At 36.4% G+C, this 15,852-nt stretch overlaps 1 protein-coding gene across 3 annotated transcripts in view; it reads right to left on the reverse strand.

Moving 5' to 3' along the window:
- Positions 1-15,852, reverse strand: part of PAFAH1B1 (platelet activating factor acetylhydrolase 1b regulatory subunit 1) — a 66,116-nt gene that overhangs the window by 18,200 nt on the left and 32,064 nt on the right. For all 3 annotated transcript variants that reach the window (XM_069089631.1, XM_069089629.1, XM_069089630.1), the window contains exon 2: positions 14,029-14,248. In XM_069089631.1, the coding sequence (XP_068945732.1) occupies positions 14,029-14,060 (32 nt within the window). In that variant the 5' untranslated portion in view covers positions 14,061-14,248. The remainder of the gene's footprint in view (positions 1-14,028; positions 14,249-15,852) is intronic.

Raw genomic sequence — 15,852 nt, forward strand, 5'->3', positions numbered from 1 at the left:
ATGGGGGAACAGGACAACATTTATTAAGACCCTACTATGTGCCAGGCATTGTGCTACATGCTTAACAATTACAATCTCATCTGATCCTCGTAACAACTCTGGGAGGTAGGTGGTATTATGACCCCCATTTTACAGTTGAGGGAACTGAGGCAGACAGAGATTCAGTGCCTTGTCCTGAGTCACACAACTAGGAAGTGTCCGAGCCCAGATCTTAACCCATGTCTTCCTGACTCCAGGTCTAGCACTCTATCCCCTGTACCACTAAACCACCTCTAGGCTATTTTAGCCACCACTAGGTTATCCAGGTTAACTTCTACCTCTTTATAAACAAGGTTACACAGGTATTCAGGTCTAGAAGCTAAGATCTGTATCTTTAGAATTTCAGACTTGGATCATCTAGTCCAAGAATCTCTTCTAAAATTTCCCCTAACAATAAAGCACAGCTTGAAGACCTCCAGTAATGGAGAACTCACCCATTCTATATTAAAATAATTTTCAATATTAAGGAACCTTTTCTTGGTATTGGAGCAAAATCCACCCATCACTTCTTGTTCTGTTTTTATAGCCAAGTAAAACAAGTCAAACCCCTCATTCCAAAAACATGACAATTTACGTATCTATGTAAAGACAGTTCACTTCCCACCATCATTAAGTCTTCTCTTCTGTGGGCTAATTATCTCCAGTTCTCTGGTTATGCTAACAAAAAAGGCCTTAACACTATCCTTCCTAAAAGGGAAAGCCTGTCTAACCAGGATAGAGTACTGTGTGATCCTGATTTTCCTTGTTACAGACTCTAGGCCTCTTTTAAATGCAGCCTACAATAGAATTAGCCTTTTTTTTGTTTTGCCTGCTATACCACACTGCTGACTCACTGAGCTTGTAGTTCACTAACATCCCCAAGATCTTTTTCCCATAAACTACTTTTCAGTCATACTGTGCCCGCCCCCCACCTTTTTAAACATTGTAACAGTTAATATCTGGAATCCAACTTTACATTTCTCAAATTGCACTTTTTTATTAAAATCAGTCCACTAGATTAAAATATAGCCTACCAACGTCTTTTGGGATCCTGATTCTGTCATTTAGCATAAAACTACTCTTTGCACCTTCCTGTTCACAAAAAATTTTGATTTAGTATGCTATCTATACTTTTATCTAAGGCAATGATCAAAATTAAGGCCCAAGGACTCTATACCAAAGACATGACTCATGGCTGACTATGACTAATCACCATTTTTTGGGTCTCATTATTTAGCCAGTTCCAAATCCACCTTAACTATATCAGCACACATCTAGCTTGTCCACAAGTACATCATGATGCTAGATCACATGCCTTTTGGAAAATACACCTATATGCCCCTACACTCTGATCTACCGGTTTAGTAAACCCTTTCCAAAAAAGGAAATGAGTTTTGTCTGACATGATTTTGTTCTTGGATGAACTTGTGGCTCATGGTGATCACTATGTCCCTTTCTAGGGGTACAACCTTAACATGCTCTAGAACTTTGCTAGGAATTGAAGTCATTCAATTCTATGTGAACTTCAATTCAATTGTTCATGAACTATATTTTTTTTAAAAAGCTGTACTTAATCTATTTTCCATACCTGACCACTTTTATTTTAGAACATTTTCTATACATCCTCATCCCAAAAATTATAATGTTTAGAATGTCAAAGGCACTTTGGAGGGCATCAGACATAATCTCCTAATCAACAAAGAACTCTTTCTGCGATATCCTCGATGGTTAGTTACCCCAACCTCTGATTAAATACCTCCAAAGAAACAGGAATGAAATTAACTCCCAAAGCTACCAAAAGCAACTTGGCATACTCAAAGCCACTTCTACCCAAAAGCCCTTTTAAAAAACTGACTGAGATGAGAACCAACCCATCTTACCTTCTATTCTTCAGGCCTAAAAATATATAATTCCTTTAACCATTCCTCAAAGGACATGGTTCAGTCCTCACTGTCGTTTTAAAAGATATATCTGGTGGTTATAAAAGGTATGTTATAACAGATAAACTGCAAGTGTGTGAAATGACTGGTGGAACTGGTTAAGAATAAATTATTGAAATAACCCAGAAATTAAGGAATAGGATTTGGGCTAGGGTGATGGCAATGTAAATAGAAAGGAAAAGAGAGAGTAGAACAAAATTAATTTGAGGGCCCACTGCTCACCCACAAATCCAACACATTTTCAAGCTTAGTTTTATATAGAATGTACTTATGTACTTGTTACTTCTCTACCTCTATTGCAATTTTGGTGTAAAATACTAAAACCCAGTTCCTTGTCTGGGAAAAATGTGGCAAGTTTAGTCCCCTGAAATGATAGATTATACTTGTAACACATGCACAAGTTACAGTTATTACTGATTTCTTTGATGTTTAAAATATTGCTTTTCCTTTTAAAACACTTATCAAATGGTTGTTGTCTTAAGATTCCTCTTCTTACTTCAATATATCAAAGATATGCTATTTAGTCATCAGTGTGGATACACTCTCTATGGATGCAGATAACAATTCTTCTACAGTTTGGTTGAATGAATTATGGAGGTTGAAAAAATTAACTACCTCGGAACCAATGTTTGTTCTTGTGATAAACCCCTCTAAACTTAGCTACACTGAACTCAATTGGGTCTGTACCAAGAGACTTTTGAGAAGGCCTAAGAGAGAACCTAGACTACTACGTTAGCACAACATTTTTCAAGAACCTAGGGTCAAGCTCTACATCTGCTCAATGAGATAGGGAAGAAGTATGATTTTTGTAGAGTTTTCGTTCTGCAACTTTAAGAAAATGTTTCAGTTGTTTCTCTAACTAAAAAAACATTTTCATCTGAATTCTATGGGATATACCCATTCCTGAATCTCAGAATGCCAAACAACAGGCTGGAAAATAACAAGAAAAAAAATAGTTTATCTGAACATACTATAATAAAACCTCAATCACCTACTAAGTAAAATGAGAATGGGCAACATCCAGTTCATACTTCTCAACATACATAATACCTCCATACTGATTTTGTAGCCACACTTTCACATCCACTACACAACCTTATTTGATCCTTATAGTAATCTTCTAAATAAGGAAGCAGAGTTGTGATGATACTAGAATTCCTTTGATCTCAAATTTACAAATGAGAAAACTCAGGTTCAGAAAAGGTGACCAACTTGCCTAAAACCCTCAGGTAAGGTTTTGCTGCAAAGTCAAGAACCATTACCCACAACTCTTGATTCTCAAACTGACAATTCTAACATGTGATTTGATATATGAATATAAAATATCTAAACAATTGTAAAGGGAGTTACATTCACAACATAGCATCATACCTAGGCCACTACCTGGAATGGGTTGCCTTGATAGGTAGTGAGTTTCCCCCTCATTGGAGGTCTTCAAACAAAGGCTGGATACTGCTTGTCCGGTATGATGTAGAGGGAATTCTTTTTCAGGTATGGGTTGGACTAGATGGCCACTGAGGTCCCTTCCAACTCTGAAAATCTGTGATTCTGTGAATTGGATATGCTTAGGCTGAAGAAAAAAAGACTCAGGGGGATACAATAGATGTCTTCAAGTAAAAGGGCTATTATATTAAATTTGTTCTGCTAGATTCCAGAGGGCAGATCTAGGTGCACTGGGTAGAAATTATAGAAGCTTCCTGACCATTAAGGGATATTCATTCACAAGTGGAACAGGAGGCTGGCCACAGGAGGTGGCTGTGGGGTCCCCAGGACATGAGATTTTTGAGTAGTCTAGATGATCACTTGTCATCCAGAAGGGATTCATAGTCTATTATACATTAGATTACATTATAGATTATATACTGACTATATATTATAGATCAGAGCTTTTGGGCTCCTCTCCAACTCAGATTCTCCAATGTTACTACCTACATCTGCAGTTTCTAAAGAGATGATGAAAATTATGATAGAAAACACTTTTATGACTAAACTAGATCCAACCTGGACATGGCCACAACACCACCAGATCCCAATATTAGGTATGCTGACAGGTTTGGGGGAAATGGAGGCCAGACTAGGAAAGACTGGTGGAGATTTCCCTCCTGTTAAAAAACTGAGCCCAGTCCAGTTTTCCTTGTTCCTATCAACCATCAAAACATTTACGGTATTAGGGATATGGAACTCTAAAGTGCTACACCCCTAGCTAAGTATCTGGAAAATACACAAGGCTAACTTACCTCTTGAATCTCCGAGCAGCCTATAGCGTCACAGTCATAGAACACAATATCAACCACTGATCACAAAACATTCTCTTTCATCTAAACTGATTTTCATCAGATTGGATAACTAGGTGGCACAGTGGGAAGAGTGCCAGGCCTGGAGCCAAGAAGACCTGGGTTTAAGTCTGGCCTCAGACACTGGCTGGGTGATCCTGGCGAGTCACTTAACTGACATTTGCCTAAATTACCTTATCTATGAAATGCGGATAATAATAACACCTACCTCCTAGGGCTTATGTGAGGATAAAATGAGATATTTGTAAAGCATATAGCACAGTGCCTAGCACATGTTACATAAAAGTTAGCTGCTGTTATATTATTTTTATCAATGCCATAACCAACATAAAGGTATTAGGATACTTACTACCATTCCCACAGAAGCCAAATATACGCTTCATAGCATCATAAATTTAGGGCTGGAAGGGACTATGAAGGCCATTCAAATCCATTTTACAGATGAAGAATAAGGGAACCACCTGGAGTCACACAACTAGTAACCAGGTGTAACAGGATCTGAACTCAAGTTCAGCACTCCACACCAGCCAGCCACCTCAAAGCTTTTACTGCTCTAAGACAGTACAGTAGAGTAGATCTTGGCACTTCCACTTGTATGATGATCTTGGGCAAATAAATCCCTTGGTTATTTCATCTCTAAAATGGGAGACTTGAATCTCATCTCTGAAGTACTCGACATGTCTAAAATTTATGCTTCTATGATTCCTAGTGATGAGAAAACAAGCTAATCAAAAAGAATTCCATGTATTCTATATAGAACTGTAGGAATCACTGATTAGACTGCTCTGACAAGTGAGTAGCACTGCTAAAAGAATGAGCACCCTAAAGAAAGGCAAAAGAACCAATGTCAAAACCCTCTTCTCTGCCAGTGCAGAGATGCTGATAATGACATTACTTCAGTCCTAAGGTTAGAAGTACCCTACACACTGGAATTATACTAGTGTTTCATGAAATTTCATGTTAAATTATTTTAACTGACAGTCTCTTCTACCTGTCTTCAAATATTTAACCAAAACGACGTGATAATATTCTAGGCCATCTTACTCATTTCCTACTACTCTTTTCAACATTTTCCTTTCTTCTCAGTGGAATTTTAGCAGAAGAAAGATTAACCAGAAAATATCCCACTCTCTCTTGTAAAAGCACTCAGGCTTTAAATAAGTGTATCCTATCATAGGGACCAAGATTAAAGAAAGTTACCTTTCATAGGCTTTCAACTATTTAAATTAAAATGTTCTGCTTTTAAAATAAAGTAGTCTCTTACCTATTTTCTTAAGAAAGACCGAAGCCATCTGCTGTGATCTCCCCTCTTCTTCCTGATGCCATACCTCCAAATATCTTTATCCATACTTTCTTCCTATATTCCTGTCCCTGAGGAGAATGGGGCTCTTCTCCTTTCCCAAGTCGACCTCTCAAAGTCTCAATTTCCTCAACTGTAAGATGAAGGGGTTTGGACTAGATGCCTTTGAAGGGTCACTTCTACCTCTAAATCCACGAACCCCACTTGTCATCACTGTCTTCTAGGAGGTCATCTCCCCAACTGTTTCCATTGGCCCTAACCCCTATCTTCAATTTCTCCCTATCTACTCTTTCCCCCACCTTCCCTCCCATTTCCTATACCCCAAGTTTTGCCTTCAGATAGCATATGCCACCCCTAAGCCTCAATCCTCTATCTCTGCTCTTTCACTGGCTAAATGTTGCAAAGTGCCTCCTGCACTATCCCACTCTTCACCTTCTTCAATCTGGTTTATAACTCCACCACTTGCAATCACTGAACCTGCTCTCTCAATCATTTTATGATTTCATTTGTTATATTCCAATAGCCTTTTCTTCATCTTCCTTAATCACTCTTGTAAGCAAACTATTGACTCACCTTTCTGCCACCCTGATTTCCAAAACACTTTCATTCATTCCCTAGTTAAGTGGAAACAGCACTAGCTCTGTTGTCAGAGGACACAGGTTCAAATCTTGGCCCTGCTCCTTGCTAACTGGGTGACCTCAGGTAAATAAATCACTTTACCTCTATGAGCTTCCAAATTTCTCCTCTGGAAAACAAAAGGACTGCATGAGCCTGAGGTCACTTGCAACTCTAACACTGATCCTATAAATTTATCCACCTCTAATTTCCTCATTCACCATCTCCTGCTTCCACAGCATGGATCTATACCCAAACCTCTGTTCTCTTCCCTTTATACTCTCTTCCTTAGTCATTCAGGCCCCATCTTAATGCAGATGACCCCCCCCCCAAAAAAAAACCTTTACAATTCTAGACCTAATCTCATCTTGCTCATCAGTTCAAATCCTATATTTGACACTTTACTTATGTGGCCTTCAGTGAGTCACCTAGTGTCTCCCTGAACCTCAGTTTCCTCATCTATAAAATGAGGAGCTTGGACTATATATAGCCCTTAGGTCATCCATTTCAGCTCTATATCCATGATGCTAAGAGCTACCAAAGATAAAAAAAAAAATCTCCTTACAGAAACCTTGCCACATCTTGGTTTCCTCATTTAAAGAAATAACAGAAAACAAAATTTTCAGTAGGTAGAATACTGATTCATCAGTCAAAAAGTATTTATTAAGCACTACTATTTGCCAGGCCATTGTGCTAGATGCTGAAGATACAAGTACAAAAGATAGATTCTGGCCTCAAGAATATATTCTCCTGGGGGCAGGGGTACTAGGTGGGTAGCAGCACATTCCCAGACAAGCTGAAATAGGATATTTACAAAACGAATACAAAGTGATGACTGGGTGACAGCAAAGAGATAAAGAAGCCAATGACAACTAGGGGGAAATCAGGAAAAACTTGTTGAAGGAGCTAGTACTTAGGTTTGAAGAGATAAGAGTTTCATGAAGCTTTTGACAATGCTAGAGTAAGGATGGTGAGCAGCATAAGCACAGGGGATAGCCTGTGCAAAAGCAGAGGATAGGACATGTGCACAACAGCAAGAAGGCCAATGTATCTGGAGAGTAATGTGTAGTCAGCCTGAAAAGATAGGTTGGAGCCTAAAGTTACAAAGGGCTAAGTGACTGTGCAAATTATTCTATTGCATTAAAATCTGGCTGTATTGAGTATGCGTGAAATAAATGGGGATTATCCGCTGGTTTTATTTAAAATTACCATCTTTGTTTTTTTGATCTGTTTAACATTCATTCATTCATTTACTTATTTATTTAATTAATCTTTGTTCCAAGGAAAGATTCATGAGTAAGAGAATATTTAGAAATATGTGATCATACTAAATGTTAAGACATTGTCCCCACTCTCTAGGATTAAATAAAACTCCTCTGCTTGGATTTAAAACCCTTCACAGTCTGACCCCTGTCATGTACATGCAGCTGCATATACATGATTCTCTTCCAGACATTTTCTATTACATTCAAGCTGGCCTTCTGCTTGATTCCTCTTACGAGAGAGTCCATCACTAGTTTCTCTACCTTTTCATCAATTATTGTCCTTTCTCAGTTCTACCTCCTAGAACCCCTAGTTTCCTTTCAATTTCAATAAGCCTTCTTCTATACAAAGTCTTTCTCAGTCTTTCCAGCTGCCAGTGTATCCCTCGAAATACTTTGCCTACATTTACATGTGTACATGTTGTTTCCCTTGAGAAAACATAAGCTCCATATGGACAGGTACCAGAGCCTAGCACATTACCTGTTTGTTGATTAATGAGGATTTTGACATACTGACATTTTGTTCTGTCATTTTTTAATAAATAAGGCTACTTAGCACTGGGTAGAATCTTAATGGAGAATTTATGGCAAAATTTGAATGACACATGATAAGAAGATGTAGAAAAGTAATACACAGATCAAAGTACGTTCAAAGTTCAGTATTACTACTAATCTTCCCTTTGTTTACTAAAGCGATTCATGTCAACAACATTCCTTCTTTTTCATCTAAAAGATATCATAAAAAGCAACAGATGTGACAGAGGCTCATACTATGAAGATTCCCTTTTGTCTCCTATTTCTGACACTGAAATGATTATTTAGTAATAGTTCAGAATCCAGTGATTAAGCAAAAAGCACATCACTCACTACTCTCCTATCATGGAACTTGCACATAGTAAACGATCATTACATATGGAATAAATTAATGTGTTGCATGTAAGGAATAATAACATAACACCACTCCCCTCCAAGAAATTTCAAAAACTACTACCTGTGTTTCTACTTTGTGCCTGAGTTGCCCCAAGTTCAGCACTGAAGAAATAGAAAAACTAAGCTCCCCCTCATTTAACTTGCAAAATAGTTTCATTACTATTTCTTAGTTTCTATTTTAACTATAAAGTTAAAATATTTTTAAATCTAAGATTTATCTGATTATCAATCATGAGCCAACACTGCACAAAATGTTTTTTTTTTTTTCAACACTATAATACCAGTAGAGGAGCTTTCCAAGAATGTTCATTTTAGGGTTGGTTAGTGTTACTAACTAAGACCTAAAAGTACATTAAGATTAAAAGTGTTCAGGGGTGGCTAGGTGGCACAGTAAATACAGCAACAGCCCTGGAGTCAGGAGGACCTGAGTTCAAATCTGACCTCAGGACACTTAACACAAAAACTAGCTGTGTGACCTTGGGCAAGTCACTTAACCCCAATTGCCCTCCCCCCCAAAAAAAGCAAAAAAAAAAAAAGATTAAAAGTGTGCAATCCTTTTGATTCTGAAGTTTAAATAATAAACACTTAAACTAGAGAAAAAAATTAAACTTGAAATAGGCTCATTCATAATTCTCCACACACTTCTCATCTATTTAATGAAAAAGTTGGTGTAGGTTAGAGGTATCAATCACCCTGCTGGTCACATGTGGCTCACAACACTCTCAAATGCAGCTGAATCAGATTAAAATGTAACTGGGAAATACTTAAGAAAATAAATATAAATACAATAAAACACAGATAATATAAAATTTTAAGGCTATGTCAATGTGTAGTCCACAGGAATCCTGAACTACTGAAGTCATAGGGATTACTGAATCCCATCTGAGTTTGACAACACCGGTCTAGATGCTCTTGAAGGCTCCCTGTGATGCAGGCCCATTTATTCCTACAAACATACACAGTGGCATTTCTGATTCAGATTCTAGACTATTAAAACAAACTCTGATTACTCAATGATGTCTAATTCATTTAACTGAAAGAAGAATCTTTTCATAACATTTTTGTCAATTTCTCACAGTCTATAATATATACTTTGCCATAATCTTTTCATTCTAGGGAGACTAGCCTTGCTGGATACAACTTATTCATACATACCTTTATCATTCAATCTATGCCTTCTCCACTTTGAAACCCTGCTCAAAACTCCTTTCATGAAGTATTTTATAACTAACTCCACCAGCTACTGTGTCTGTCCTTTCTTTATATAATGTTTTTTTTTGAAGAATATTCATCAGTCAGATGAAGCCATTTTAAATCTGTTTTAAAAGTTCTGTTAGAAACATATTCCCTGAAAAGTTATAAATTCTGAAAAATGTGATTTTTGTTAACTATGCATCTGAATAAAGTATAAGTTGGAACTACAAGGAATAAGCTCAATAATTCCAGTATTCTCTTTTGAGAGAAAGAGGCTATAGGTAAACAGTAAATAAATTTAGAAAGGTTCTTCTGACTGAAGTGAAATGGAAATTTTGATAATTTCTCACAACCTCTCCCACATATTGAAAAAGACTAAGAGGCACAAAAACCAGAACTAGAACTACAGAAAATATGAAAGCTTTTTCATTTTTAAATTTAAATTCATCTATAAACAACTCCTAGTAAATAGACTATGATGATGACAAATGGTGGGTAAAACTGGCAGGCAGATGAGGCAGGTGCTTTTGACATTAAGCTGCTCCTGAAGCCAAGGTAATGCCCTGGGAAGGGTTTGACCAATGTATGTTATGCTGGACGCGCACGCACGCACACACACACACACACACACACACACACACACACACACACACACACAATTTTAGCTTGAGAACCATCCTTGTGCATAAGAAACTTGGCTGGTCAGTCCATTCACTGCCACTCTTCTGGTGGCAATGTCCTAAATGCAGGTAAAACAGGAAGGAAAAACGATCTGCTTAATGCTGTCCTTGCTAACTTAAACCTATAAAATGACAGTAACTCAGCATAGCTGTTGTTTGTTCTGTCTCACCATTTAGGCTGCAAAGCTTCAAGAACAGGAAACATATCTATCTCTTTTGCATTTCAACAGTAAATATTGTCAACTAGTTAAAAGAACGTAGGAGTAAAGATGAAGAAACAAATGCAAAATTCTAGACAAAAAAATTACTAATAGTTTGTAAAAGCTTAAGGGCTTCCAAAGAGTTTTCCAGATGACCAATTAGCTGATTTCTACTTAAAAGTTTACTTAGTAGCTTGTACACAAAAGCTTCAACAGTTAGCCCACATATAATACGATACCCAGATAGACAGAAGTCCAAGAGTTAGGATTGTATCTTTACACACTGTCTTTTATAACACGGTTTATAGAAATTATTCCATCATGCCCAGTCAAATCAAGTAGCACAGCTTTCATCATCATACTTCATATAGCCATCTACTATGTGTGCTTGGCACTATACTAAGTACTTTACAAATATTATCTCATCACAACTCTGGGAAGTAGGTGCTATTATTATTCTCATTTAATAGATGAGGAAATTGATATAGACAGGTTCAGTGACTTGTCCAGAGTCACATAACTGTCAACTGTCTGAGGCCCAAACTGAATGACTCTAGGCCTAGAGAATGCCACCATCTACTTTGCCACTTAGCTGCCTTATCAACTGTTAAGTCCATTTTAGGGGTAGCAGGGTAAGAAACAAGGTAAGGTGGATAAAGTAATCTCAGTCAGTCATCCATGTATACTTAGGCCATTCTATCTTCTGTTTGGTCATAAATGTCTGCCATGAGTAAATTCTGCTTTGCAACCTTAAAAAAACTATATAAATGTTATCTCTTTATTATCATTTTTTATTATTCTCAAGAAAATTAATAACTAATCCTTTCTAGACTCAGAAGCCAGTATTAAAACCATACATGGGTTACTCATGCTTTATTTTTTGGCTTATTTTTCAGAGAAATAACTAACTACAAGTAACAACACTTGTAAATATTTACTGCATTTCATATGACTGTAGATTTAGTGCCAGAAGAGACTTAGAAGTCATTGAGCACAACCTTTGCTTTACAGATGAGGAAACTGAGGCCCAAAGAGCTTAAGTGACTTGCCCAAAATGACAGCTATTAACGTATCTAAGGGAAAATTGCAACCCAGATCCTCCTGATTCTGAAACCTGAGCTCTATCCACTGATACCTTGCTGCCTTTTAACTCCAATGAAATTATCATCTTGCCTAGGAATGGGAGGAAAAGCTACTCCATGGCAAGAAAACAGCATAGCAGCCTGTCCCCTATCACTTTGATCAGAATGCCAAAATAGAACAAAACTTAAGAGAGTACAAATAGAGATATGTAACAGATTCTCCAGCTAACTAATAGTTAATGCTTTATTTTGATCAACTTTTGCTTCTGTCAAAACACTATTAAATCTGAATGTTTTAAGATACATGATATTTTAAACTATGGTACTCAAATGACCAAAAATGACCAATATTCTTATGAACTTCTTTGACTCTAGAAACCAAGTTCAATATTTATACAATATTAAACAAACAAGAAAATGTTTATTAAGCTGTTAGATATTTTAAATCAACAATTTAAAAATATAAAAACCAAGTCTACCAGAGATGAATAAAAAGTCCCATATATATGTGTACATCTAAAAATACTTTTAATAAAAACAACTTGTCATAATTTTAGTCAAAATACATTAGGATGGGAGATAAAGAATTAGCATGTTTGAAAAATACAATTTAAGGATCTTTACAATGTTATTCATATGCTGTAGATAATATTTTAAACTTTTCTTGAAAATTTAAGTCACTAAAGAACAATGAACAATTAGGGCATTAGGAATAATTCCCAGAAATTACTGCAACTTATCTTTAAAATTAACATGCTCCTTCCAAGTACAGACCTGAATAATCATTCCTCAATGGTTCAATATTGCACTGTGCTCCCTATACAAAACTCAACCATCTCCAAATTCTCTATTTAATAGTACAAATTTGACAGTATGCCACTTGCAAATCTTAGCTTGTTTTCCAACACAGCAAAATCTCTAAAATATAACTCTTGATGCTTATAGAAAATATACCTTCTTGAAGGCAAGGACTTTTGGCACTTTAACATCTGATAAAATAACTAATGTCAAAATCTGAACATTTTCATTCCTAATTGGGCTACAAAAAGAGTGCTCAGAAGATGTGATTTTAACAAGCAAAGAAATGATACACTCGCATGTCAAAGAAATTATGAAAACAAAATCACCTTTGGTTAGTTTTCCTTAAGAAGCTACTCACTAAAGAATATATTCTTTCTAAGATGGTAAAACTATTAGGTAAGTAATTTCATGAATTGTGCTCTCCCTGAATTTGTTTATAATTCAGGAAAACATGTCAGACTAGCTTAAGTGAGAAATACTACCAGATATAAAATGTGGTGATCATTAAGTCTCTCACTTTGATATCAAGTATCACTGCCCATATAATCAGTTTCTGATTATCAAAAGTTCACCTTTCATTTCTAAATCTAAAAACATTTCAAAAGGAGTATGGTATGGTACACATTTGTTAAAAATTACTGGAACAAAACAAAGGCTGAAGACAGCCAAATTTTCAACTTTATAAGAAATTTACAAATTGTTAAGATAATTCAGTGTAAACATTTGTAAACAAGCTGGTTCTGCTTGGCCTGAGAGGAAAATGGGTAAAAGTTCTAGCAAGACAGACTTCAAATCCATGTTGGTAAAAGCATCTTAATGATTACAGTTGTCCTCTGGAGATCTGAAGAAGCCATGCTGTAGAAGAAATTCTTTGTCACACACAGATTGGATTGGATCACCTCTGAAGTCCCTTTATACCCTAAAATCTTATGACTCAGTTCCATTTTCTTCTTACTACACTGAATATGTGTCTATATTAACTTAAGGATCCCCAAATCTCTACCTCCCTTTTATATTTAAGACTTAAATGTTTATCACCTCTGATTGTGAGCATAGATAAATAATTACTTCTGAGCAGCTTAGGGAGAAATGCTACACAAGAAATGCTACACAGAGGCAAGAATAAAAGAAACAAGTAGGATGGAGAGAAAAGACCTTTTGTACATTGGTCCAAATCGTTCTATCTAATCCAAACAATCATTATGAATAAGAATTGTCAAAAGGAGTGAAGTCACTTCAAACTATTCTCATTTTATAATACTTGTCATCAAACATCATAATTACCTAACTAACTAGCAAACCACATTATACCAACAACCAGATAAAAGATGAATAATGTTAATACTAAAGCATTTTGTGGAGAAATTATTTCAAATGAAATAAATCTAATGAAAGTGGCATTTTGGGATTACAAATTCAAGCTAAGTATGCTATGGATGGCATGCTAAAGATAAAAAGCTTTCTAACTGTTAATACATACATTACACAAAGCCACAAAATTAACAGTTCCTAGTAATTAACAAAGACTCAAACTTAAAACTTACATTTTTGCCAAGACTACAAACTATGCCATTATTATTATTAACTAAGACTGTTCATGTCTAGGGCTTCCTGTACAACATTTGAAACCAATGATGTTTTGAATGGCTAAACGTACATACTAGTTTGCCTCTTTAAAGTGTGGGGTTTTTTTAAGCCCAAATATAACTTACAGTTCATCTCGTTGTCTCTGTGACAGCACCATTGTGGCTGTGATATCAAGTTTTCTGATACAGCAGCAACTGCCTCCCTTCAGGAAATCAGAAAGCTGTACAATCCCTGAATTGGCAATCAATATGCCACAGAGTGGCGTCCACTATTGGGAAAATACTTCTTCACAGGTGAGATTCAACTGGTAACCAGGAGACATTCAACAAGGAAGGTTCATTCCACCTAAATGAGGAAAGTAAAAAACACAATTTAGGTTAAAGCAGCATTCCACTTCAATTTTATACCACTACCCAATATTGCCTAATTGACATGTTGATTCCAATTTTAAGTGTGTGGTCTCTCCACACTAAAAAAGTATCCTCCTTCATTCTACCAAAGACAAAGGTAAAATATTTCAAGCAAGGTCAGGTAAGGCAGGACCATGAACAGAGGAAAGAAATGATGTATCCGTTAAACTTAATGCAGGTATGTCCTCCCTACTTTTTAATGTGTAAGTGATATCAGGGGCAGTGGATGGAGTGCCTGGCCTGCAGCCTGGAAAACTCATCTTCCTGAGTTCAAATCTGGCCTCAGACATATACTAGTCATGTGATGTGGGGCAAATGACTTAACCTTGATTGCCTCAGTTCCTCATCTGTAAAATGAGCAGGAAAAGGAAATGGCAAACCACTCAAATATCTTTGCCAAAAAAAAAATCCCAAATGGGGTCATGGGTACAACTGCAAAATGACTAAAAAATAGATATCAGCCAAACATCATATTCTCAAAGCCTCATTTCAGTTTCCTCAATTGTCAAATGAGGTAAGATTGGATAATCTCTTAAGTCATTCATAACTCTGAAATTCTATGATTCCATAATTCTATTAAATACATATTATGAACAGATAAAAGCATTTTCTGTAATGGGGATAAGCTAGAAGCCTTCCCAATCAGATCAGGGGTGAAGCAAGGATGCTCATTATCACCACTAAGAAAATGCTAGCTATACAACTCTTTTTTGCAAAGAATTGGAAATTGAGAGGAATGCCCATCAATTGGGAATGGCTGAACAAATTGTGGTATATAATTATGAGGGAATACTATTGTACTATTAGAAATGATGAGTAGAATCCAGCCTCTGACGCTTAACACAAAAACTAGCTGTGTGGCCTTGGGCAAGTCACTTAACCCTAATTGCCCTCCAAAAAAAAAAAAGATTCATCTTGGGGCGGCGAGGTGGAGCAGTGAGTAAAGAGCAGGCCCCAGAGTCAGGAGAACCTGAGTTCAGTTCTGGCCTGACACTTAACACCCACACACACACACAAAACTAGCCATGTTTAACCATGGGCTTTTAACCCCAATTGCCCTCCAAAAGGCAAAAAAAAAAAAGAAAAAAAATGTTTGAGTAGGATGCTTTCAGATAAACCTAGAAAGACTCACATGAGCTGATGCAAAGTGAAATGTACTGAGTAACAGCAGTATTGTAAAGATGATCAGCTCTGAATGGCTTAGCTATTCTCAGCAATATAATGATCCAAAACAAATCTGAAGGAATAATGATGAAAAATGCTATCCATCCCCAGATAAAGTACTGATGATACCTGAATACAGATTGAAGGATACTTTTTAAACTTTATTTTTCCTGAAGTTTTTTTTGTTTATGTTTTCTTTCACAACATGACTAATATGGAAATGTTTTGCATGACTACACATGTATAACCTATATTGAATTGCTTGCCTTCTCAATGAGGGGGGTAGGGAGGAAGGGAGAGCAATTGGAACTCAGTTTTGAAAAACAATGTTAAAAATAGTTTTTACATGTAAATGGGGATAAACAAAATGCTAAA

Source organism: Petaurus breviceps, unplaced genomic scaffold, assembly GCF_028583685.1.
Source record: "Petaurus breviceps papuanus isolate PSGF00001 unplaced genomic scaffold, PetGlider_PUasm1.0 186, whole genome shotgun sequence".
NCBI lineage: Eukaryota > Metazoa > Chordata > Mammalia > Diprotodontia > Petauridae > Petaurus > Petaurus breviceps.